The following is a 24362-nucleotide window of genomic DNA, read 5'->3' as shown; positions in this document are numbered from 1 at the left end:
TTCCCACCCATATTTCAGAAGATGTAGCTCCTCCTTTACTACCCTATTCCAATCCCGGCCCACCTTCTCTGTCCATTTATACTTATTATAACCCCTCCCTCGTTTATCCTTTGTCTCATTTTCCTTCATTGTACACTTCTCTTCCTCTCTTTTCAGCATAACCCTCACCGGGAAATGGTGTGACTCAATCCAATCTCCTATTTCCATACTTACAACTTCCTCAATCATCCCTTCCGAGCTCAAAACCATATCTATCACACTACCCCCTTTCTCCGTAACATATGTCAATTTCCCCGTCCTGTCACCCTCTATCCACCCATTCAGAATATACAAGTTTCCCACAGCACACATCTCTAGGAGCTTCTCTCCATAACTATTTGTAATTTTGTCCTCACTCCTTCTGCTTTCTAACAAACACATTCCATCCTCCCTACTATAAACTGGGCTCTGTTCTCCTATTCTCGCGTTCCAATCCCCAAATAACAACATATCCTCCTCCCCTGGATACATTCCCCTTATCCTACCAATATCCACCAATAACTCTTCAAAAAAATATTTATTTGCATATTCTGAATTACTAGGGTGGTAGTAAACAAAAGCTAGATTTATTTTCTTCCTCCATCCCTCTCTCCCTCCCAAATTCAATCTCAGCCATATGGTTTCCATCATATCGGTCTCTATATCCTCTACTCTTTCCCTAATTTCTTCCCTAATTAGAACTATCATCCCTCCTGGTGCTCGTCCCTTATTCCTCTCTTTTCTTCTATATTTATATTTTATCTCAAACCCCTTCCATGCAATCTCCCTCCCTGTTTCCAACCACGTCTCCAAGAGTGCCACAACATCGAAACTTTCAATTACTTCCCTAACTTTCTTGTTTCCTAATTTGCTCCTTACTCCTTCAATATTCACACATCCTATCTTCCAATATTGTTATAACTTTCCCTCCCTCCCTTCTAGGTCTCCCCCTCTATTCTTACTTCTAGTATTTATCGACCTCTCTCCCTCTGTATCCTCCATCCCTTTACGTACTTTTCCCCATATGTCTTTTAAGCTCTTACTCCTGACTTTACTCATAATTTTTTTACCTTCTTGTCGATCTGTCTCCTCTTGACCTTTCTTGTTCACTACACCACTGCACCCTGCACTCACCCCTTCTTGCTGCTCACCCCCACTCTCCCCCTCACTATTTTGGACTTCTGAATCCACCTCCCTTTGTCCTTTCTTGCTCACTGCACCTCTACACTCTCCTCTCCCAGTTTCTTGCGGCCCACTCTCACCGTCCACTTCACTATCTTGGTCTTCTGTCTCCCGGCTGCACTGCCCATTCTCTTCCGAGATGCCCTGCTCTCCTGCCACGTCCCTCCTCCTCTTCTTTTCTTCTTTCTTCTTCCCATCTTGCCTTGTCCTCTCACCACTCTCAACCCTCTCGTTTTCGTCCATTTCCTTTAGCTTAGTCACTGAATGAACTCTGACCCATCGCCCGTTTGTCACCTCCAACCTCAGACCTCTTATTCGGGCCTTTAGCCCCTGGTTCCTCGCTCTCCATAGGTGCCTATTCAAGATCTTCGCGTTTTCACTTCCTTCTCTTCCCATGTCTCCTTTCACCCCTATTTTCCGCCCTTGTAAATTCTTGCTGTTCCTTAACACAGAATCTGCCATTAAGGTTGAGAACAATTTAACCCTAATTGGCCTCCGACCTTTGATTTTACCAACTCTCTCTACATCATCAATGTCTACCTCACTAAAGTTTATCTTCATAACATCACGTATAGCTTCCACCACCTTAAATATCAGCTCAATCTTGCTCTCTCTCGCCCCTTCCTCAATTCCATATATAAATATGGCTTTTTTCAATCTCTCCTGCCTGTACCCCTCCGCTTCTTTCTTCATCTTCATCACCTCATCTTTCAGATGTTTCACTTCCCCTCTCAATAACTCGATTTCTTTCTCGTTATTGACCACTCTCCTGCTCGATTCCTCTGTCTTCGTTTCAAGCCATTTCTTCATGTTCCCTATCTCCCTTCTCTGCTCCTCCATCATGTCCTTTATTTCCTGCACCTTATCCCATTGACACTTCTCCTGCATAACTTCACTTACAACCACCCTGAGTGCGGCCAAATCCTCCGTACTATATTTTCCACTGGTATTTGGGCCTGGGTTTACTTCCACCCCCCCAATAACCAGTAACACTGCTATCACTGTCACCACCAGCACCGCTTCACTCATTTTCAATCCGTCCGTCACCAATCCACTCCTGACCTCCTTCTTCTGCCTTGCCTGCCATTTCCCAATAGCAGCCCGGTACTGTTCAATGCCGACCATGTTTACAGCACGCACTTCGCTACGCAACCTCTCTCCTCGACCGCTCGAGCTAGACTGTAATGCCATTCACCAAACTGGTTCCTCCGCCGTTGGGAACACTTTCTTGTCCTCAGGACAATAGAGTGCCCTTACCCATACCCGCTCATCCACTCTCAAAGAGACTGTTGGCACTTGGTATAGGGGATCTCCTTATACCGGGAGATAATCAGTCCCTTAATTCATTAGCCACCTGCATATATGTAACTCATACAGCTGAAGAATTACTTCAGATGAAATTAATCCAAATAACTGACTGCCAAGCTTGTTGGCTGTCATATTGAGCTCTTTTGCTTGCTTTCTTTACCATTGCTAAATATCTCAATTTAATTTTTTTTCTCCTTTGTTTGTTTAAGGTTACTTTGGATGATATTCAGGTTTTAGTAGCTAAAATGAAAGCCCAAGTTCATAAAAGGGATGTTTTATACTTGAGAAAGATAACAACTGCTGTGTGTAACAGGGCAAGAAAGCTTCTGCAGCACCTAAAAATAAGCATTGCTGATGTGGATCAACAGAATATTCCATCTGCATTGCCCAAGATTATGGATGATTTTCATTTAGGTTAGTAATTTCAATTGCTGGAGATATTTACAATCAATTTTTATTTTTGCATATTGTAAAAGGTAAACAACTCTCTCTGTGTGGGTGATTTTTTTTCTTTCTCTCTCTCTCTCTCTCTCTCTCTCTCTCTCTCTCAAAGATGCAGAACAATGTTTCATGTTTCACATGCTTGAAGGCCTTTTTGTCATAATCAGTAAAACAAGCATATACATTAGCAGACATAGCTATGTATCTTTGCACCAAAACCTGCATCCTCTGTATTGTTTTATGTTGTACTCTTATTATATTGTGCTATATAAACTCAAGACCACCGGGCGAGTTGGCCGTGCGTGTAGAGGCGCGCGGCTGTGAGCTTGCATCCGGGAGATAGTAGGTTCGAATCCCACTATCGGCAGCCCTGAAAATGGTTTTCCGTGGTTTCCCATTTTCACACCAGGCAAATGCTGGGGCTGTACCTTAATTAAGGCCACGGCCGTTTCCTTCCAACTCCTAGGCCTTTCCTATCCTATCGTCGCCATAAGACCTATCTGTGTCGGTGCGACGTAAAGCCCCTAGCAAAAAAAAAAAACTCAAGACCTATTATTTGATAGTTTATGTACACAAAATGGTGCTCCATAACCTTATGTATGTAATTAAAGAAAAAGGAAAAAAAAAAAAAAGAAAAAAACCCTTTGTGCACGTGAATGTCATTCTCCCTGTATGCAGGGAGACCAAATTGAATATCTCGTATTTAATTACTACACTCTTGTTACCTGTGTGTCATCTTATTGCTTAATTGTTAGTAATGGAAAAAGCAGACTAGTGCAAATCGAGTCATAGAAAAAAAATAATGAGAGAGGCTGAGAAGAAATGGATGAGTATCTTTCTATAATGGTTTAATTGATTAGTTTTTTCTTTGATTTCATTTCATTGTTTTGCTTCCCTCTGTAGCTTATATTCTTGATTATCTCAAGTTTGCAGGGAATGTCATGCTGTCAGACGAGTAGTGCTGTTGGGATCAGATGACCCTGTCAACTCTACCGCATATTTAAAATTATTAAAGCGATTTGAACTTCTAGTATCTGTTGTAAAAAAGTTGCAGCCTCTTTTGGTGGAGATGATGAGCAATTCATTGAAGGAATATGGGAATATATCCTTCAAGAATGATGATATAACCAACAAAACAGGTAATTTCTCTCTCTCTCTCTCTCTAGAATGAGTATATTATATGGCTTCAAGTCCGTTGATGTACTGTTAGTATTTCCTATAATCGCAAATCATCTGATATTTACGATGAAGTTAATCATATATATATATATAGATATATACTACCTGCGTTATAATAATGTTGCCTGATTACAGTATTATTCCGTCATATGTATCATACTTAATATTTCATATGTGACATAATAATATATATATATATATATATATATATATACACAACAGGGACATCAAATGCAACATCAGTATTCAGGTAGAACAAAGCAATAACTTTCAGATGTCCTCAACTATCTGAAAACTCTTGATGCTAAATTCTTTGTTTTCTCTTCATCCTTTTAACATATTTAAACCATCTCAGCTTATTGTACCAGTTTATATTTGGGGTTGTATGTGTGAATTTTATTGTTATTATAATAAAGAAACAGAATCTTTATTCAGCTCAGTAAAATAGAGAGGTGACAACTGCTGGAACACCCTATTGTGCACCCCCTACCATCGGTGACACGAGCACTCTACACTCAGGATCTTTGACAGGTTTTCTTGTTAAAGGGCCACTTCCAGTAATTTCAGTGCCTCAGCTAGCTAGGGTGACTGATTGGTGTTTAATTATGTTGGTTTTCACTCCCAAAATTGAGTAATGATGAAACGCGTCGATTGTGAGATGTTGAGTTAGGAATCCTATTGGGCGATCAAAGTGTCAGGTCGAAAATATGGCGTATCAAATCAGTTAAATAGAATGCGTATATTATATGGCTTCAAGTCTGTTGATGTACTGTTAATATTTCCTGTAACTGCAAATCATATGATATTTACGATGAAGTTAATCATATTACTAAAGTTGGCATTATCCTATAAATTAATATGAACGTAAGGTTGGAATGAATTCTCAAATAAGGCTAATTACATCTGAATAGTATTGATAAAAGCTGAGATTCTGGATTGGAACAAGTTTATTCAAAATAAAATCCCTAACTAAATTAAGACAAAACCGAAAGATACCAATCATCTGTCTAAGTTTAATTCAATGTAATGCGGTGATGGCGTTATGTAATTCCTCACTTTTCAAATACTCTAATTATTGATACGAACACCAGTTCACAATGATAATTAATATTATCCTAAAGATTGTTTAAAAAATATTATATGGCTTCATTTAGTATAACCTGCCTGAGTATAATGACCTGCGTTATAATAATGTTGCCTGATTATAGTATTATTCCGTCATATGTATCAGACTTAATATTTCATATGTGACATAATAATAATAATAATAATAATAATAATAATAATAATAATAATAATAATAATAATAATAATAATAATTTTGTGTGGCTATTTCTAGCCGAGTGCAGCCCTTGTAAGGCAGACCCTCCGATGAGGGTGGGCGGCATCTGCCATTTGTAGGTAACTGCGTGTTATTGTGGTGGAGGATAGTGTTATGTGTGGTGTGTGAGTTGCAGGGATGTTGGGGATAGCACAAACACCCAGCCCCCGGGCCACTGGAATTAACCAATTAAGGTTAAAATCCACGACCCGGCCGGGAATCGAACCCGGGACCATCTGAACCGAAGGCCAGTACGCTGACCTTTTCAGCCAACGAGTCGGACATGTGACATATTTATGATGATTTACATTTGCTTCCTACGTCTGGTCCTGACAATAATGCTCTTTCATGGCTCAAATGAAATAAAATGAAGTCAAATATTAATGAATATACCCTAAATAACTAAGTTGTCCTGAAGATGCTCGCATAAACATGAAAATAGACACATAACAGTCCTCACACATACCTTCGAGGCTCTATCTAACCTACTAAAATGATGGACGATATGAATGATGAAATGACATGACACAATATCAACATAACACAATCACATTTAAATAATAAAGTCAAAATATCACATGATATCAAATCTACCTATTAAATTACTACTAAATCCATGAAATGCTACTATTAACCTACATAAGATATCATGGTACACATCCTCGTAGTTATGTGTGCGGTAAATAATACAAATATCACATGCATACCGCTTCAAAATCAGTCATGCATAAAGGAACGTGGTGCGGATCACAAGCACGGTAATCATGACGTCGTGGAAGTAAATCATTCCCAAATAGCCTATGGTATTTTGTAAATAATAATCATCACCATTATAAAGCCGATATTATCGTATACATATGTGACATATATAATAGATATGCATGTCGTGTGAGGTATGCACAATACAAATGAAAAGTAAGTGTTTCGTAGTGGACTTTGCAGTGAAATGTCGTCAAACCTCATGTGAATCATGATACTCTCAAATACACAGCACGCCTCATAACTAATACGAATTAGGTACACTCAAACCCATCACATGTTTCTTTTGCATATCACAGTGTAATTCAACATCGACCTGTCATTTACCACAACTGGTATCAACATCACCATCAATTAATATTCACTCATCACTCATATATTATCATTACACTTTAAATCATACATAGTCGTTTCACATATCCAATTTCACTCATAAATCCACATCAAATACACTACTTACCTGCATATTATCCCTATATAACACCACGATATGCCATATTTTACCTAATTTTTTTCATTACAAGCTATGCCGTGACAATGCTTAACCATTAATTCAACATTCACTTCATAACATTCATATATGACATTTCTCATTCCAAAACACATCACCTTTTCCTGTGTATGGCTATCATTTCCTTAACAATCCCGATATGTATGATTTATAAGCCATTATATGTCACACGTATTCACATCGCACTAATTATCGAGCAGTTATAATGATATAAATTGATACTAATATCATCGAAATCGGCATGTCTCAACAAATGATCCCGCACACACATATTGCCGTATAAATTTCAATATTCCATGCTCAAATGTGTGTGTATATATATATGGATCGCAAAATGTCAAAATAACCCAATATACACTACTGCATATTATGTGCATACTCCACATTCCAACGAACTACTTCAGGACATCAATTGCTACTACAAAATTACATCATACCACTAAGAAAAGAAATAAAGTCTACCAGAAATAGCATTATCATTAATAGATGGTTTACTGACTTGTGGACCAGGGTTTGGGATGTGCGTGGTCCAGGTTTCCTCCACATAACCACATCATTACAGCGGTTAGAGCTGACTTTCACATCTTAGCCTTGCATATCGTTATTATAATACGTGTTCCAAACCATCATATATTCCTCTCAAGCAGATTAAACCTGAAACAATCTTGAATAAGATTAACAAGTTCATACAATGATATATTACATTGAACAACACCAAATATTCCTTGCTTTAAGTAAATCTTTACGTGATACTGACTTGGAATCTTTATACATATGGCTGGTTTCAATATAATAACTTAGATTTCTCATAACTTTCAATATCTTCTTAATATTGATCAGCTGTAGTACAGTTTTGCAAGACCTGTCGTATATTACAATTCCTTCTCAAGAGTATATCAATATCTTCTCGATTCCCTCTTAATACCTTTGTGATACCTTCTCATTTCAATTACATTCTTCTCAAGACTCACAATAATAATCTGCATTTAGAATTTTTTTTCATTACAACAGAGACATGCAACAGAATATTCTAATTTACATATAAAATTTTGTTCCTAAGAGTACACCTTTGATAATCGATACATAGATGTCGCCACTATTGTACTTATAAACTATCGATACTTTATCATACGTAATACCAATCCATTTGCATTTCCCTTTGGTTTCGTCTTATAAAATACATGTTACAAACTACATAATACTTAAAATTAATCTTACATGACTAGAATTATACACTCTCAAGTTTAAAATGTAAGTAAAGCCCATTTCTTCACTTTCACCATTTTATACTCGCAATATGTATAGATGAACATATGTCTAGACTACTCCGGCACCATGTTCTTGAGTAACGTCAGGCTTCAATTTCTGCATCGGCACTCGTGTTGTCGTCTTCATACCATATGGAAACGGCACACTATAGCAGGCCTGGCTATATCATCTTCACGTCTATCGATCGCCAGAGAGCTTGTAAAAGACATGTCCACCTTCTCAGAGGATCAAGATGAGAATAGACGACGCTAGCTTTGCGTTCTGGTTTATGTCAAAGAGTGCTGGAATGATGCCAGAAAGAATTCTGGTGTCTGGCAAGTGTCAGTGTGTTCTGGCAATTGTCAGAGGGTATAAGAACATACCACTCTCGTGGTAAGAATGTGCGTAGGCTGCTCTGGTCAAATCCTGCACGTGGTTACGGGATAATGTAAAGCAATGTTTTAAAATTTAGCCCCTTCCCTCACACACACAAAAAAAAATCCTACAGAAACTCCCAGTTAAGAGTCCTCTTGCATCTAAAAAATACATTGTACCCGTTAATACTAGTCAACAGCCGGAGAACACTGAGACACCTCAGGGTTGCTCAGTTCGCAAATAGGACGCCCAAGTAAAATAACCAAGGATGTGGCATGCATAGGAAAATGAACTTAAATTGTGGCATATAATAAAGAAAATACAGATTGAAATTCATATATGCCATGGTTTATTAACAAAAAAGAAAAATCTCAGATTGTCATCCTTCAATAACTATGATAGTGGAAATGATCGCTAATAAAATTTAAAATGCAGCTCTTAATGTACAAACAAAATAATCAAATGGGGTGGTACATGATTTTTCGCCCTATCTTGCCCTAACAAATCACAATTACATATTACATAATTTTGATAATTTTGTTCAGGTAAACAGATTTCATTTAATTCACTGAAAGCTTTGGGTTCTGATGATCCACTCTGAAATATTAGAAAGAAGAAAATAAAATTAAATTTTGTACGATAATCATATTAAGTTTTCAATTATTTACCCATTGCATAATTTGATGCTATAATTTCTCTTTAAACTTAATCGACTCAACGAAATAATTATCTGTTCACTTACCAGTCGCTTACTGGATTAGCAAAATTAAATAAATAACTAAAGTCTGGAAATATCGTGATAGTCATTTTAAATGGTCTGCCTAACACAAAATCTAACTTCTGAAATGCCACATCACAAATCCTGGATGCGAATATCAAAGAAAGTAACACTGCCCACAAAGTATAACAACATCTGAGACAATAAGATAAAAGGTGAACTCAAAACTACCATGACCATGATTACAATACTAAGTCACACTAATATTCACAAAATATTTTACAATATCTACATAGTCTCGATTTAACTATCTCTACTCTGCACTTACGTACACGAGTTCTGATTCAAAGTGACAGAATCATTTTTCAAGACTTAAATTCAAATATCACACACCATTATATTCCAACGGATACCATATACAAGTGTAATCCGCTTCTTTGCGACAACTGTACATCCAGTAAAATCTAATCTATGTACTCGAATGTTCTAACATTATTCTCCACCAATCGTGGCCATAATAAATTTATAAGATGAAATCATGAGAATTATTATTGCCTGATTCGCCGAGCATAATTCACAAATCACGTATACCATTCAATATCACATTATGCCTATCTATCGGAGATAAATATGTGAAGATCATCTATTGGTACTACAATATGGCAAAGTACTACAACTACACAACTGCAAGACCATTTACTAATTATAACTACATAACTATCCCACTACAGAACAGATATTATTATACAATTGCGTCGACTTAGCTTTACGATGTCTTCATGATGCTGGACGACTAGTCGTCCTCAATAGTACAATTATATGTGCCTTTCTCTCAACCCATCGCTGCCAGCTACGGTCTCATAGTTTAGGCCTCCATCTCTGCACTCACACACACGGCGTTAGGTAACATCACCATGATGAGATTCGTAACTGTCCTCTTCTTGGATTTCAAGCTGAAACTGGTACAATAAAAATTAATAAATTTGTCACACCACCAATTCCTGGAAATATTGTCCAAAGAATATACACTGTAGGAAGCTCTACTTATCTTGACGTCTGTTGTATTATGTGCGTTGACAAACAGAATATCCCAAATGATATATATTTGTGGGGTATACAACTACGTTAAATCAGGTCTTCCATTATCAAAGTTCAACTTCTTCAGATCATGCATCAGGTATAGCCGTTCGCTATCGAACCTAGTCCTTCGCCTGAATGTCGCGTCGAAGACTGCTCACGTACGGCGACTCACTGACCCAGTAACCTACTTTCACCATCAGCTGGTGAGCTGGAGTCGTTGAAGCTTTGCGCACGCATGCTCAGGCCGTAAATCTCGTCAGATTCACAACTGTGATAATTTCCAAAATTTGTTTTACTCGTAAGATAATATTCAGAAATGTTATCATTATTATCATTATTATAATTGTTATTATTGGAATACACATTACCTTTCCAGCACGCTGTTTGAAGTCGCCTATTAATAATTTAACGTTAATTAGAGAGAAGAAATGGAAGGGGTCTGACACTTTGAAGAATGAAGATATTGGCCTAAGAAAGACAAGGGCCACAAAGGGCGTCAAAACGAAAGACTCAATAGGCCTCCAAACATAATACTGCAGTTTTTTGGAAATGCTGACCAGACACGGAAATGAGATGAATGAATGACTGTCGGGGTCAGAAAAGGACAAGAGTTGAACAAGAGAGGTCTTCTCTACTGTCTCTTCTTACACTGTACTGGACTTTACTCCTCATCACTTTCAGCCTTTGCCCTGTCATCACAAGCTGGTCCCTTCTCGTCTCTCCTTTCACCTTTCGCTGCCGCTTGTATATCAGCCTGTTGATAGGTTTTGTCCATTTCCTACAGCTTATCAACCGACCACTCTCTTGACCATTTACCATTCCCAACCACCAGCTGTTGGCCTCTAATATATGCTCTCAGCCCTTGTTGCCTCGCTCTTCCCATATTTCTTCTTAGTACTTTAAACTCTACTAGCTTCACTGCCTATATCCTCTTTCACCCAGATCTTCTTTTAGGTTTCCTGTGTTCCTTAGAACAATATCTGCCATCAGGCTAGATATTAACGTAAGTTTAATTGGCCTGCTACCTTTCCCTTGCACTCTTCCCACTCTCTGAACCTCATCGATATCCACCGCACAAAAATGTATTTTCTTTCTGTTCTGTATCATCTCAACCACCTTATAAACTAATGTTTATCTTCTTTCACAGCTTCTTCTATTCCATATATAAAAATATTATTCTTTCTTCGTTCTTGGATTCCATACGCTACTACTCTTTTCAGTTTAGCCATCTCCTCCTTCAGCAACTGCACTTTCTTCACATTTTTTCCATCTCCTCGTTGCTCTCTCTTATATATTTTCTTTTTTTTGCACTTTCTTCATAATGCACTGCCTTAAGGCCTTTGACTCCTTGAGAATTCAGTTTTAGGCGACATGCCGTCTCTCATCCTATCCAGCCAGCATGTTTGAGGTTGCCCTCGAGGTCAGCAACTCTCCACCAAACTTAGCCCTCAGGACGCTATGGATCGATGTGTATATGATTAGTGGTCCTATCAATAAATACTACATAACTAAAGTTATATAGTATTAAATTTCCGATCCTTTCATAAACGGGTTCATTCTTATATATTTTTACCGTATTGGCTATGATGACAGATATTCATGAATTTGGATTTTTGTTGCTAAGTCCCTATCAGCGCCGAGTCATGAGAAAATAGGTAGACAGAATTTAATGAAAATTGGTATGTAAATTTGGGGAATAAGGAACTACAGTCTACGCTATAAATAATTTTATTCACCGTGATTGAAATGGTAGTTTTGGTGACGGTGCCTATAACTTAATTTTTAATTACCTATGTTATTGTTCCTATCAAAAAGTACTACATAGCAAAAGTTATAGAGAATACTATTTCCGATCACTTATGTCTTAATCAGTTTTACCGTACCGACTATGATAAGGTTTGTAGTGATTGTGATTATTGTTTTTAAGAGGAAGTACAACTAGGCAACCATCCTCTGTATAACGTTTTTACATGGTGTTTGGGGATGTTATCTATGGTCTGGTCCAATAGGTCCCAAAATTCTCCTGTTTCCTCCTGGTCTTTTGAGGAGTTGGCTCTTCTTCAAGGCAGCCAGTCTGTGGGGCATAGCATGTCACAACTCAAATTAAACTTGTCCCCAAGTTGATTTTTATTGACATCAGGCGGTTGCTGATGCGTGCTACTTCAGAGACTCTGTCACAAATCCACTGGTTTACAATCACACCTACACCATTTGCACTTTTCTTACCATTGTAGATTAGCTTGTAGCCTTCTGCGATATCTTTTGATTTTGCACCTGTCCATCGGGTTTCTTGAACGCAAGCTATGTCCACATTCCGCTGCTTCAAAGAGGCGGCCAGTTCTTGGCTTTGGCTTGTCATTGTCCCAATGTTGACAGTGGCTAGTCTGATACAATTTGATGTCTTTTGGTCTAGCTTCTTTAGCCAATATCAACGTCGTATCAGCAGCCCTTGTCCATTTTTCACATTGTTCGGATGAAAACAGCGCTCGTCGCTTAGAGGGGACGCCCTAGCATTCATATCCGAATGAAGAGGAGTCAGCTGCATGTTGATACAACAAAAAATATGTCATCCGACATGTCGCTCCGCCTGTTGTGAAGGGCATTTTATATCTACTGCCAGGATTTCTTGAGGCCGCCCCTAACTGGGGAGCAGACGCCTTTTGCAGCCGCTCCTAACATGGAGTACAGACACTACATGATGGTTTTCAGTGGCATTTCCTCCAACTGAGGGACCACCACCCTCTCAAACGAGCTCCCTCCACCCAAAGCCGTTGGCTTCTTCAGGATGTTAGATTATTTCCCACCGCCCAACACTCAGCGTAGAGACGCTGGCTGCACTGTCTACTCTAACACTGTGGCAGGACGAAACCTAGCCAGACAGGCCTGTTCCCCCTCATCCATTGGAGAATAACAAAATGCATTCTGTGGTTGCAACAAACTGCTGTTTCCTCTAAAAATGTATTAGAGGAGGTACAACTTTTGTTACCCTGTTCCTGTTGTGCAAAATGCTTAATAAGAAAAATCTCTTCACTGATCTTCTCATTAAGTTGGCCATGGTTTGAATACCAGCCAATGAATGTGGGATTTAAAAAATGAAAAATCATGTACCTGTAGTTCAGGCTCCACATAGAGATGGATGTTTCATGGCTGTGATTATATCAACAGTCATGTAAAACTACAAGCTTTCCAGTCTGTGTGCTACTTCTTTATTTTTTTTTTATTTTTTTTTTTTGTTTTGCTAATTTGACTTGTTGTTCCTTTTTTTTTTTTTTTTGCTATTGGCTTTACGTCGCACCGACCGTCTTATGGCGACGATGGGACAGGAAAGGGGTAGGACTGGGAAGGAACCGGCCGTGGCCTTAATTTGCCTGGTGTGAAAATGGGAAACCACGGAAAACCATCTTCAGGGCTGCCGACAGTGGAGTTCGAACCTACTATCTCCCGAATACTGGATACTGGCCACACTTAAGTGACTGCGGCTATCTAGCTCGGTGTTGTTCTTGTATCATATTCAGTGTCTTAATGTGTAGTGACTGGAAAGTAAAGTGAAAGGTATGCTGAAAGCTTGTTAATTTTGCAAGATGAGCAAAGTTTACAGATGAGCAAAGCTATTTGGCAAGTTGAAATAATTGGGCTGGGCTGAGTGGCTCAGACGGTTGAGGCGCTGGCCTTCTGACCCCCAGCTTCACAGATTCGAACCTGGCTCAGTCCAGTGGTATTTGAAGGTGCTCAAAACAGCCTCATGTTGGTAGATTTAATGGCATGTAAAAGAACTCCTGCGGGACTAAACTGCAGCACCTCGACGTCTTAGAAACCTGAAATAGTAGTTAGTGGGCTGTAAAGCCAGTAACATTATTATTGTTATTGCAATAATTGGTGTTATTTTATACATTCAAGTCTATATTGTTGTTTGATATATTTAAAAAATCATTTATGTTTTATTTTTTTTTCAGTGGAGGAAATTCTGAGATTTCCAGAGAGTGTCAATGACTTGCCAGTTGATGAAGATTCATGTTCGTCAGCAACATCAGGTAATTATTTTTTGATAATAATAATAATAATAATCGTATGGCCTCAGCTACCGTGTGCAGACATTAAATTTGACGCCATCTGGCTGTCTGCTCGTCAATTTCGACGTTCTGTTTTACCCTAGGCCCCCACTAGATGGCAGACCGAGTAAACCGAAACTCTCTTGGGCGTCTATGGCTGAGATTTAATGAATTTTGTCGGGTCAACACCAAATGTGTCACCAGAGATCTTTTACATGCCGACATCATACGACATGGAGTGTCGAATGGACTTTTTTCCGCCCTTCAAAAATCCGACTACCTCTGCCGGGTTTGAACCCGCTATCTTGGGATCTGGAGGCCGACACTCTACCGTTGATCCACAGAGGCAGCTCTTATTTTTTGATAGTATATTTTGAAGATTTTCATCTACTTAATTTCATATTTAAAATAACGTTGAAATCTTCACTGTATGTCTGTTTACATTTTTCGTGCCAGGGAGTAAGAGTATAAATCATATTATATCTGGTCTTCATAGTACAGATCATTGATTTTATTTCCAACAGTTAACGGTAGAAAACTATTATTAAAAATACAATTTTCTGAAATATGTTCATGTAGGCTTATTTATTTCAAACCTTCTACAATTAATACTGCCTCTGTTTTTAAAATTTCAAACTTATGTCCTGAAATGCAACTACTTTTGATTTACTCTCTTTAGAGTGCTGACAGGAAAGATATATTGTATTTCATTTCATTGGAAATATTAAGTTCTGTTTTTCCGTTTAAAGAGGAATGATCTTGCATTTGACGGGATATAACAAAATTGGCACACAAAACTAACATATGAGTACTCTTATCTTCTAAAGTTAATAGTATTTATTGCTGATACTGTATGTTAATTAAAGTTAGAAATGGAGAATTATCGAACGTTGAAGGAAAAATTATCCTCAGTCATGATTTGTGTGTTTCAGTTTTGTTCAATCTTTCAAAACTCTGATTGACAGTGTTCCACCAAATGTACTGGATTTCATAGTAACACAGCCAAAATTGTTAATTAGTTTAAGAATTGATTGATAGCATTTATCCTGAAATCCTAAATCATTGTCAACAAACGAACAAGTTGGAAAAGTTAATAACTTGGTGTTCTCCAAAGTCACTGCCTAATATAGTTAATATAGTACTAAGCCGAGATAGTAGTTGTAGTGAAGAGGCTCTTCATTAGCCAACAAACTTTCTAAATTTTTTACATCCTTCCAGCTTGTCATCACACAAGCTGATTTTGAAAGTCGGAGTACCTATTACCTTGTTATGTAACCTACACCTTAAACAAAGAAAATAACAAGATCCACCTTTTCAATATTATATATTACATGAAAATTTCTACATTTCTGTTAAATCATCACGTTTATGAACTTTTGGTACCGGTTTCGAAACCCGAAGAATGAAATTCTTAACATTAACCTACACCTGCCAAAGTTAAACAATGAGACACAATTGGTAGTGAAAACATTGAAAAACTGTTTGAAAAACTTTTAACTGGCTGTGGCACGTGAGAAACAGTCTTAACACCGACAATCACTGTGATTCCTTCAGATTTACCTATTGATTTCAAACCAGTTCAATTCCTGGAAAGAGTCTGCTTTGGCATGACAATAAACAAAGCACATGGTCAGACACTTAGCGTGGCTGGAGTTGATTTCAGTGGAGAATGTTTTTCTCGTGGGCAGCTTTACGTGGCCCTTTCTCGTATTTCATCAAAACGAAATCGTTTCATGTTCGTTACTAGAGGAAAAACAATTAATTTTGCATACACGAAATCTTACAAGTTCTTGGTTAAAAATAGCCTGTTGCCATAATGAGTGGAAGAGAGTGTGAGCTCTTGAGTTGTTCTCTGTTGGCTAGTATAGGGACTGTGATGAATCATCTGCTATGGGCAGCACCATTACTATCTGAGGGTTGGTATCTGTAGTTGTAATATGGTTATGTTCGGTAGTGTTGTTCTGTGAAGGCAAAAACTTAAGTGTCGTGTATTATTGTCATGTGAAAGTGAAGAGCGTGTGATTTGGTGATGGTATTAATTTATTCGGTGTATATATAGTGCTGAGTTTATAAAACTTACAAACATACTGCACCCATATGCCGAATTAGCATTAAAAAAAAAATGAATTATTTCAATCGATGTTTGAGAATATAAGACAGCCACTGCGGTAGATATTTCGGCAGGCGACATGGTGTGTCAAATAAAAATTGGCGACATAGAGTCGAGCCCTGTCACCATGCTTAAGGCACGTTCTAGGGTGCAGCCAAAGATAATTGCACTCTCTACCATCCTCAAATAAAACTTTCAGCCGACAGCTAAGTGCTCGGGTCAGCGCTTTCTCACGGTGCCAGTACGATACCGCCATAAAATTTCACCAGTAAGTGAACAAAGGTGGGAGAAAGAGGGAGAGACCACATGTTCTGTGCGAGTGAGACTGAATGATGACAGACATCCCTCGAACAGAGGTGGTTCGTCCCATATAGAAGAAAGCCATGTACTGCTAGGCAAAATTCTGCCAATCAGGGAGCTCTAAATTACTCGTTTCAAAAAGGCGCCTATGGTAATTTAGTTGATACGGGACATCGGATCAGTGTTAAGGCAGATTTTTGGTGCTCCTGACAGTAGGTGAAAATAGTATATTTTCAGTGTGAGTTTATTAATTAATTGTAGGTGACATGACTTTAAACGTGGAAGTGCGTCGTTGTATTACAAATCCTGCGTTGCCAACCACGTGCTGACAGTTTCCACCCACATACAATGCATCGTCGGCACAAAATAGTACCTCCCACGCATTCAAATTAAGTAAAAAACCTATGACCGCTGTGGAATGGAACATCAGTTAGAGGAATGGCTAGGTTTATTGTGATCCAACTTGTAGTGAATAAATGGAATAGGGGACACTTGTGATAAAAATAATTGTGCGAGGGAAACCCACCTCCACAGCGCACGAATACCTGTGACGCCAAAGCCCTCAGGGTACCGCGCCAAGCCCAGATTACCCAGGAACACATAAATTAAGCCCGCCTACCACACCTGGGGAGGAGTGTTCTATATGTTCTCAGTGAGGGAAGATCAGTTCGTCTTACTGACTCATGAATGTTCAGTCTTTGTGTCCAGTGAACTCTAATAATGTGGAGAGTAATTCCTAAAGTAATTTGTTCGCCAATGACAGCCATTACTAGAGTAATTTACTGATGAATTGCGGACTTTTATTGTATTTACTCACGAACGACGATTAGGAACGTTTATTTAAATCAGTTATCCCTAGGTAATTATAAACTATATGAGTACTTGGCCCAAGGAGAGGTGATAGACTTTTCAAGTTAAGGATCCCAATGGGATAAGGAACTAGTTAACTGTATGGCATATCGGGCTAATAAGTGCATATTTCTGTCGCAAAGACTATGATTTGTGCAAGCGCGGCAACAGCTCGTATTTCCGATTTATTATTCTTGAAGTAATGATCAGCCATTCAAATTAATAGACATTACGGCTAGGACCTGCTAATATAGACAGACGGTAATTGTTTAATGTTGGGGAGATGCAGCAATTGCCCATGGAATGTCCTGTTACAGTTCATTCAAACCAGGAGAATTCTTAGAACCGACAGGTGTACAACCTCGAACGTAAACACAGCACGGAAGCTCAACTAGGGGAAGGTAATCCCGTGGTCCCGTTACAAAGAGGGAGATACAAGACCAGCAGTCTAGCAGTCAACGGAGGTGAGGTTCAATATTATAGGAAGATCTGAATCATGTGTAAAGTCCACCTATATAATTAATGTATTAGAGTAGGGTATAGTTGTTTTTGTGTGTGTGCGTGTATATAAGTGTAACAGCAAGAGCAATGTATACGTGTGTATGATCATGTGAAATACGCAAGCAACCATATCAGGATACTGCAAGTTAACCCTGTCATATGTCTCAATCATGATGGCGTAAGCTGAATAGCCATCGGGGCTGTGGAGGAGCGGCAGCCGAACCACCAGTATGAGTAAGTGAAATTTAATCTAAGGTGTTGTTTGTTGTAAATAATGTAAATATTAATTTGTACAGGACGCAAGCTGTCGTTAATGATAACTCAGTAGTTTAATTTTAATCATTGATTATTCATGTTAGGGCTACACCACAGTCATCACTTTGTGTATAATTTGTTTTTCCGTCACGCATTTTGATTTGATTTAATAATGTTGTTACGCATGCATTGAGGCAGATTTGTGTTATATTGGTCAGGTAGCAGCAGTATTCATGGCATTTCGCGCAGGCAGGGTTCTGTCGAACCGATTTCCATGGTTCAGGCTTTCCTTTTGAGACCATTTGATATTGTTTGATTCTTTCTGTAATATTCATTAAATCAGTCTATGTGGCTAGCGATATGATTGATAATGTAGTTGTGTGGGAATTATGGTAATGCTGAGCAGTCCATTACGACGAGGAGTCTAGAGCATTAATTACGAATTGTATCTAGTGAGTAAAGGGGAAGACATTCATAGGTCAGCAGTCTAGTTGACGGACATGTTGTATGGAAATAATAATAATGAAGTAGAGAACTCAATCTCAGCGGGAAAGCTGTGAGATCATTGAGGGCTTGAATACGGATGTTTGGAAGTGCGCCGAACTTTTTATACATAATAATAATGGACTTGAGGTCAAGAATACAATTATGAGTCTAGATGATATAATAATGAATAAATATTAATAAGCAAGGTAAGATGGAATTCAAAAGATACTCATAAGGGTGATATTAATGGACGTAACTTCAACTAAAGACCCATACAATTCATTATCAAGCATTTATATGTGTAACGATTACATAAGGCATGCGAACGTGTCCAGCATGGCTAGGACCATATGATTCATAGGTAATAATGATATCAAATGGTGTTTTCTTTCTTTTTTCTTTTTTTGTCTGAAACATGATGTCGCAGTCTGCACTGCATTAAACATTGTGAGTAGGTAATAACATCATTTTGGTCAGCTATTTATGCGCCATGTTTGTTATTATTATTATTATTATTATTATTATTATTATTATTATTATTATTATTATTATTATTATTATTATTATTATTATAATTATTATTATTATTATTATTATGTGAATCAGAATAGGGAGAGAGCAGCCATGATAAACGTTAATCTTGGTCATGGTCACCTGTTATTTCAACGATAAATATCCTAGGACGTTGAAATCAACATGCGGCATTGTAATTAAGGATTTGATGATTCAGTAAAAATTTTGATATTGTTTAAATTATGCGTGATATGTGTGTATATTAATTAGGGTATTTTTAAAATTTTTGATTCACTCCACTTGAGTATTTTTTTATGCGTAGCTTAGGCAGTGATTGACGGTGGTGAACAGTATAGATATTCTTTTGTGGCGTGGTAAACGGAAGATTTTCCGCTGTGTAAATAGAGTAATGTATGATAACGAAAGCTTCCGTCAAACAACACGAACATCATTTTAGAATTCACTTCTTGGTTGTAGAACGGCAAACATAATCAGTTTATACCTTCACTGACCAGCAAACACTGTAGTTATTTAAAATTTGTCTTGTCAAAAAATTGGGTAATGAACTTGTATTTGTGAACAGGTATTGATGTTCGTCATGTTTTGTAAAGTCATTTAGGTCCAGTTGAGACCAGCTATAATCAACACTTATTATGGTATAAATAAGACAGCTGTTCAGTTGAATTCAGTTCAGTTCAATTTGTTTTGAGGTAAATGATGGACCACATTACGGTTTGACACAGTGACTTATTATTTGATCGGTATAATTCGGTTAAATTAAATTATTCTATTTTACATCTATTATTCTGTGTACAAATTACCAGTCAGATGGAGAGAATTAGCCATCACCAATCTATAATGGAAATAACGGTAAATGATAATGTTATTCTAGTTTGATAGATGTAATAGGGGAGGAAATGAATCCCTGTGATCATGGAATATTCTGAGTTATTTATAATTCTTTTCATTTTATAATTTAGTATTGTGAATCCTTACCTAATTAATCTCATTCTCAACTCATAGTCTTGATCATAACACTGGAGGGTGATATAATTGGAGTAGTGGCAACTCCTATATAATGTAATCGAACGTGAATCTAACGCAGATTTGTTACTAAGAATGTTTTCATTGAGTTAACTAATTAGCACATTTTATTTTGGAGATTATTCAGTAGTCCTTTAAATTCTCATTAAATTAAAACAGATTTAATTAATTTACGCATGTGTTTGAATTAATGGACTTAATATTATTGTAATCATATTTTAATAATTTTTTCTCAGTCATATTATCATTCATTTTATTACTTTAATAATATTTAAATTCAGTCTGGGCCAGATCATATTTATTTTGGTAGGTTAGTTAGCCTGTAGCCTAGTAACCTTGCATCCCTATCGTGAGAGCACCCCGACAGTCCAGAGAACGTCACCGCCCCCTGAGGAAGAGGATCATCAATGGTGAGTATTTTTATTTCAGTGCAGCCGAGCCAGAACCCAGGATGAAGAAGACATCGACCAGGTCATATGAAAAGGGTGCAATACCTAGGAGGAAAAATAAACCTACTTGCTTTGTTCCAGGCTGTAAGTCTGGCTATAAATCTGCAAAAGGTAAACACTTAAAACCAACTAAAAATGAAGCAGAATTTTCAAAATGGCAAAAGGCGATTCCCAGAAAAGACAAAAAGCTTTCTGATTAGTGTTATGTGTGCGATTCACATTTTTCTGATGAATTTATTGTTAAATCAGATTCATTCGTAATACAATTCGTGAACAGGTAGAAATTCCTAGAGATAGAAAATGAAAACTGGCGCTTTCCCTCATATATTCCCCAATTTTCCACATCTCACGAAACAATTAAACAAACGAAAACAGATAAACTCAGATGGATTTGGAGACAGTGAACCAATAGAAACGTTCACTAAAGAATTAAATATCCTAATAGATCTATTAAATACTTCTACACCAGCAGGGGCTCTTTATAAAGATTCAATAGGGCATCAGACCTTAAGAAAATGGAGAGATAACTTCAGTGGGAAGAATAATACTTTTGCTTCAGAAGGAACTCTTGAATCTCAAAGAGTAAAAATTGAGAGCACCATACAGGTGCCCAAGTATTTATGGAATAATGGATTTCGGTATGTGCTCACAGTCAAATTTAATCAAGATCCACTAGAACGGCACTTTGGTATACTATGCTCATTAAGTTGTGACGACCACCCTTCAGCAATAGATTTTCTCAATTTATACCTGTTGCAGTCTATTTATATCCCAACCAAACCAAACACTGGCTAAGAAGACAGAAGAGACAAATAAGGCTATAGTAGAAAGTGCACAAAATACAATAAGGCAAGCACTAGACTTCAGTGAGAAGATGGATAACCCCTTACCGGACTGGGAGAACAATTTGGGTCTAATTAACAGTGATAGCTGCAGTCTTGCAAAGGAGTGTTTGATTTATTATCTAGGAGGATTTCCAGTACGCAACGTATCCAAGGTCACAAAATGTCATAAATGTGTCAGCCTGCTTCACAGAAAGCCTACAGAAAAAATACTTGATGCAGCCCTCACATTTATTAGGGACTATAGCAATAAATGCAGTATTGACAGCACTTTCCTCACCCATCCTTCAAGAGCAGTTTATAATATGTTCGTGCAAGTTGGAAGTGTAGTGGAACAAAAACTCTCCTGTGAACATAGTCTAAGGGGCAATATATTTTACGAATGTTTGGACAGTTTGCACAGTATCACTATTAATTCGAAAGAATTATAATGCTGCTATGACCATGTTACGGACATTATCCCTAAACTTGTGTTACATTATATGAAGTGTCGATTTCATTTTGTAACAAGACAGATGAGAAAGGAATTGATCTTCTGAGACCACAAAGTCTACCCGCAGGCTATCTAAACTATCTGGCAACTGACTTCTGGAATGGTAAGCAAAAGCATAATATTTTGCATGCAATAATTGTCTTTTATTCGTATGCTGGCTTGTAAGCTCAAGTTCACTTACTGCTGGAAGAGTGGCCTAGCGGAGGAACCAATGAACTAGGGGAGAGATCACACTTCTACCTTCTACTCGCTATGCTGTTGCCTTAAATTCACAACTGACCCCCGTCTGGGAATGAAGTCAGAATTTGGTTGGACACATTGTGGTACGTATTCAATTTATAGGAAGAGGGATTAGAGATTGGAATAATTTACCCAGTGAGATTTGATAAACATTTCTTTGAAATTATTTTAAAAAGACTAAATAAACAATTGGTACGGAATCTGCACCTGGGGAACAGTACTAAATGCAGGTCAATGGCAATTGATTGATTTGGCCCATGGATTGCATTGTGCCATTGCTAAGGAAGGCGTGCAGCAATTAAAAACTGGAACAAAAATGACCTCTGCTTCTATTAAAACTGTAACTATTGCGAATAGTGAACAAAACTTGGATCACATTATGTGAATGTTGTAGTGAGCTTATTAAAAGATTGATTTTCTAGGTTTTCCTATAGATGCATGCAACCATTATGTTACCAAATGTGTTCATCAAGCCAACATAAATTTAGCCTTAATAGGAGTGGGATGTCCAGGTCATGTTCTAAGTAACATGGTTCATCATGGAGCAGACTTGCTTCCTATAGTTATATGAGTGCATTATTTTCAATTTGCACAAACATGGAATTGCAAAACTAACTGAAGTGATAGACTAGTAAGAAAAGTCCAGGAGCAGATAATGTTAAGCCATTCTTATTGTTACTACAGAATGTTTGACTGGACGAGTTGGCCATCCAGTTAGGGGCGCGCAGCTGTGAGCTTGCATCTGGGAGACAGTGGGTTAGAATCCCACTGTCGGCAGCCCTGAAGATGGTTTTCTGTGGTTTTCCATTTTCAGGCTGTACCTTAATTAAAGCCATGGCTGCTTTCTTCCCACTCCTAATTCTTTCCTATCCCATTGTCACCATAAGACCTATCTGTGATGGTGAGAAATAAGGCAAATTTAAAAAAATTTAAAAAACCAATGTTTATATTATTACATGTAGAGAATGTTTCAGTAATGAAATACTTTTATACCTTATGATGCATTTTTATTATTTAACCCTTAGAGTGCCAAGGAGCACAATTGCACTCCTTCCGACTCCCGCTAAAATTGCCGGGAGCGCGATTGCGCTCTTCTCGCTAGTGCCTTAATATGATATAGATGTTGATTCCCATAGGGAACCTGAAATATTTGTCCCAAATGAGTAAATTTGTAATACCAACATAAATGGTCCATTATTGGACATTATAAATTTTCCAGCTAACTCATTCCTGGTTGCCAGCGTTTCACCCCCGTGTACTAGGTTGGGCTCGTCAGTTGGTACCTAGCACACCTACCAAGTCGCATGGGTAATGCATACCGTGGAGGCCACTGCGTAGGCTACTTGAAGCTTCCACGGTATGCAATAGTCATGCGTCTTGGTAGGTGTGCTAGGTACCAACTGACGAGCCCAACCTAGTACACGGGGGCGAAACGCTGGCAACCAGGAATGAGTTAGCTGGAAAATTTATAATGTCCAATAACGGACCATTTATATTGATATTAGTGCCTTAATAAACACTAATTACTGAGAATTGTTTTGTTGATGGGTGGAAAAACTGGTTGTTGTAGGATAATAAAGGCACAGACTTTTCATTATTGCATGCAGATTGTCACTTGTTTGCTTGTTCGGGTTTTATGAGTGCTTGAATTTGGTGTATGTTTTATGAAGTGTTGCTCAGTAGCTAGTGAATATGGCAGCAAGGCATGATGCTGGCGGTGATGTGTTCATGAACGATGACGAGTTATTGGAGTATTTCAACACTTCACCTTTTAATGGGAGTGATTCTGAGAATAATGACTCAGACAGTGACAGTAGTGAGGTTACGGTGGGAACCATGCAAGTAAGTGCTGCGAATATATCTGAGAGCTTGGAGGAATCCGAACTTAGTGATGGAGCAAATGATGGTCCTGAGAATGAGAATAACGACGATGATGATGATGATGATAGCAGTAATGCTCTCCAAAGATCTGTGTATCGGAAGGTTTCATAGGAAGTGATACTCGTTATCACCCTGCACCTGTCTACTTGGAAAATCCAGGTCCAAAGCATTGCAACGCGAAACTTATTTCGCATTTTTATCTCTTCTTTA

At 38.0% G+C, this 24362-nt stretch overlaps 1 protein-coding gene across 1 annotated transcript in view; it reads left to right on the top strand.

The window, feature by feature from the left end:
• The window catches only part of LOC136874813 (serendipity locus protein alpha), a 176022-nt gene that overhangs the window by 139487 nt on the left and 12173 nt on the right, over positions 1 to 24362 (top strand). The window contains exons 9-11 of the mRNA XM_067148489.2: positions 2718 to 2922; positions 3876 to 4088; positions 14094 to 14171. Of these exons, the coding sequence (XP_067004590.2) occupies positions 2718 to 2922; positions 3876 to 4088; positions 14094 to 14171 (496 nt within the window). The remainder of the gene's footprint in view (positions 1 to 2717; positions 2923 to 3875; positions 4089 to 14093; positions 14172 to 24362) is intronic.

The sequence above is a fragment of the Anabrus simplex genome, chromosome 5, assembly GCF_040414725.1.
Source record: "Anabrus simplex isolate iqAnaSimp1 chromosome 5, ASM4041472v1, whole genome shotgun sequence".
Lineage (NCBI taxonomy): Eukaryota > Metazoa > Arthropoda > Insecta > Orthoptera > Tettigoniidae > Anabrus > Anabrus simplex.
The sequence above is the reverse complement of the archived record's forward strand: the minus strand, read 5'-3'. Positions and strand labels throughout refer to the sequence as shown.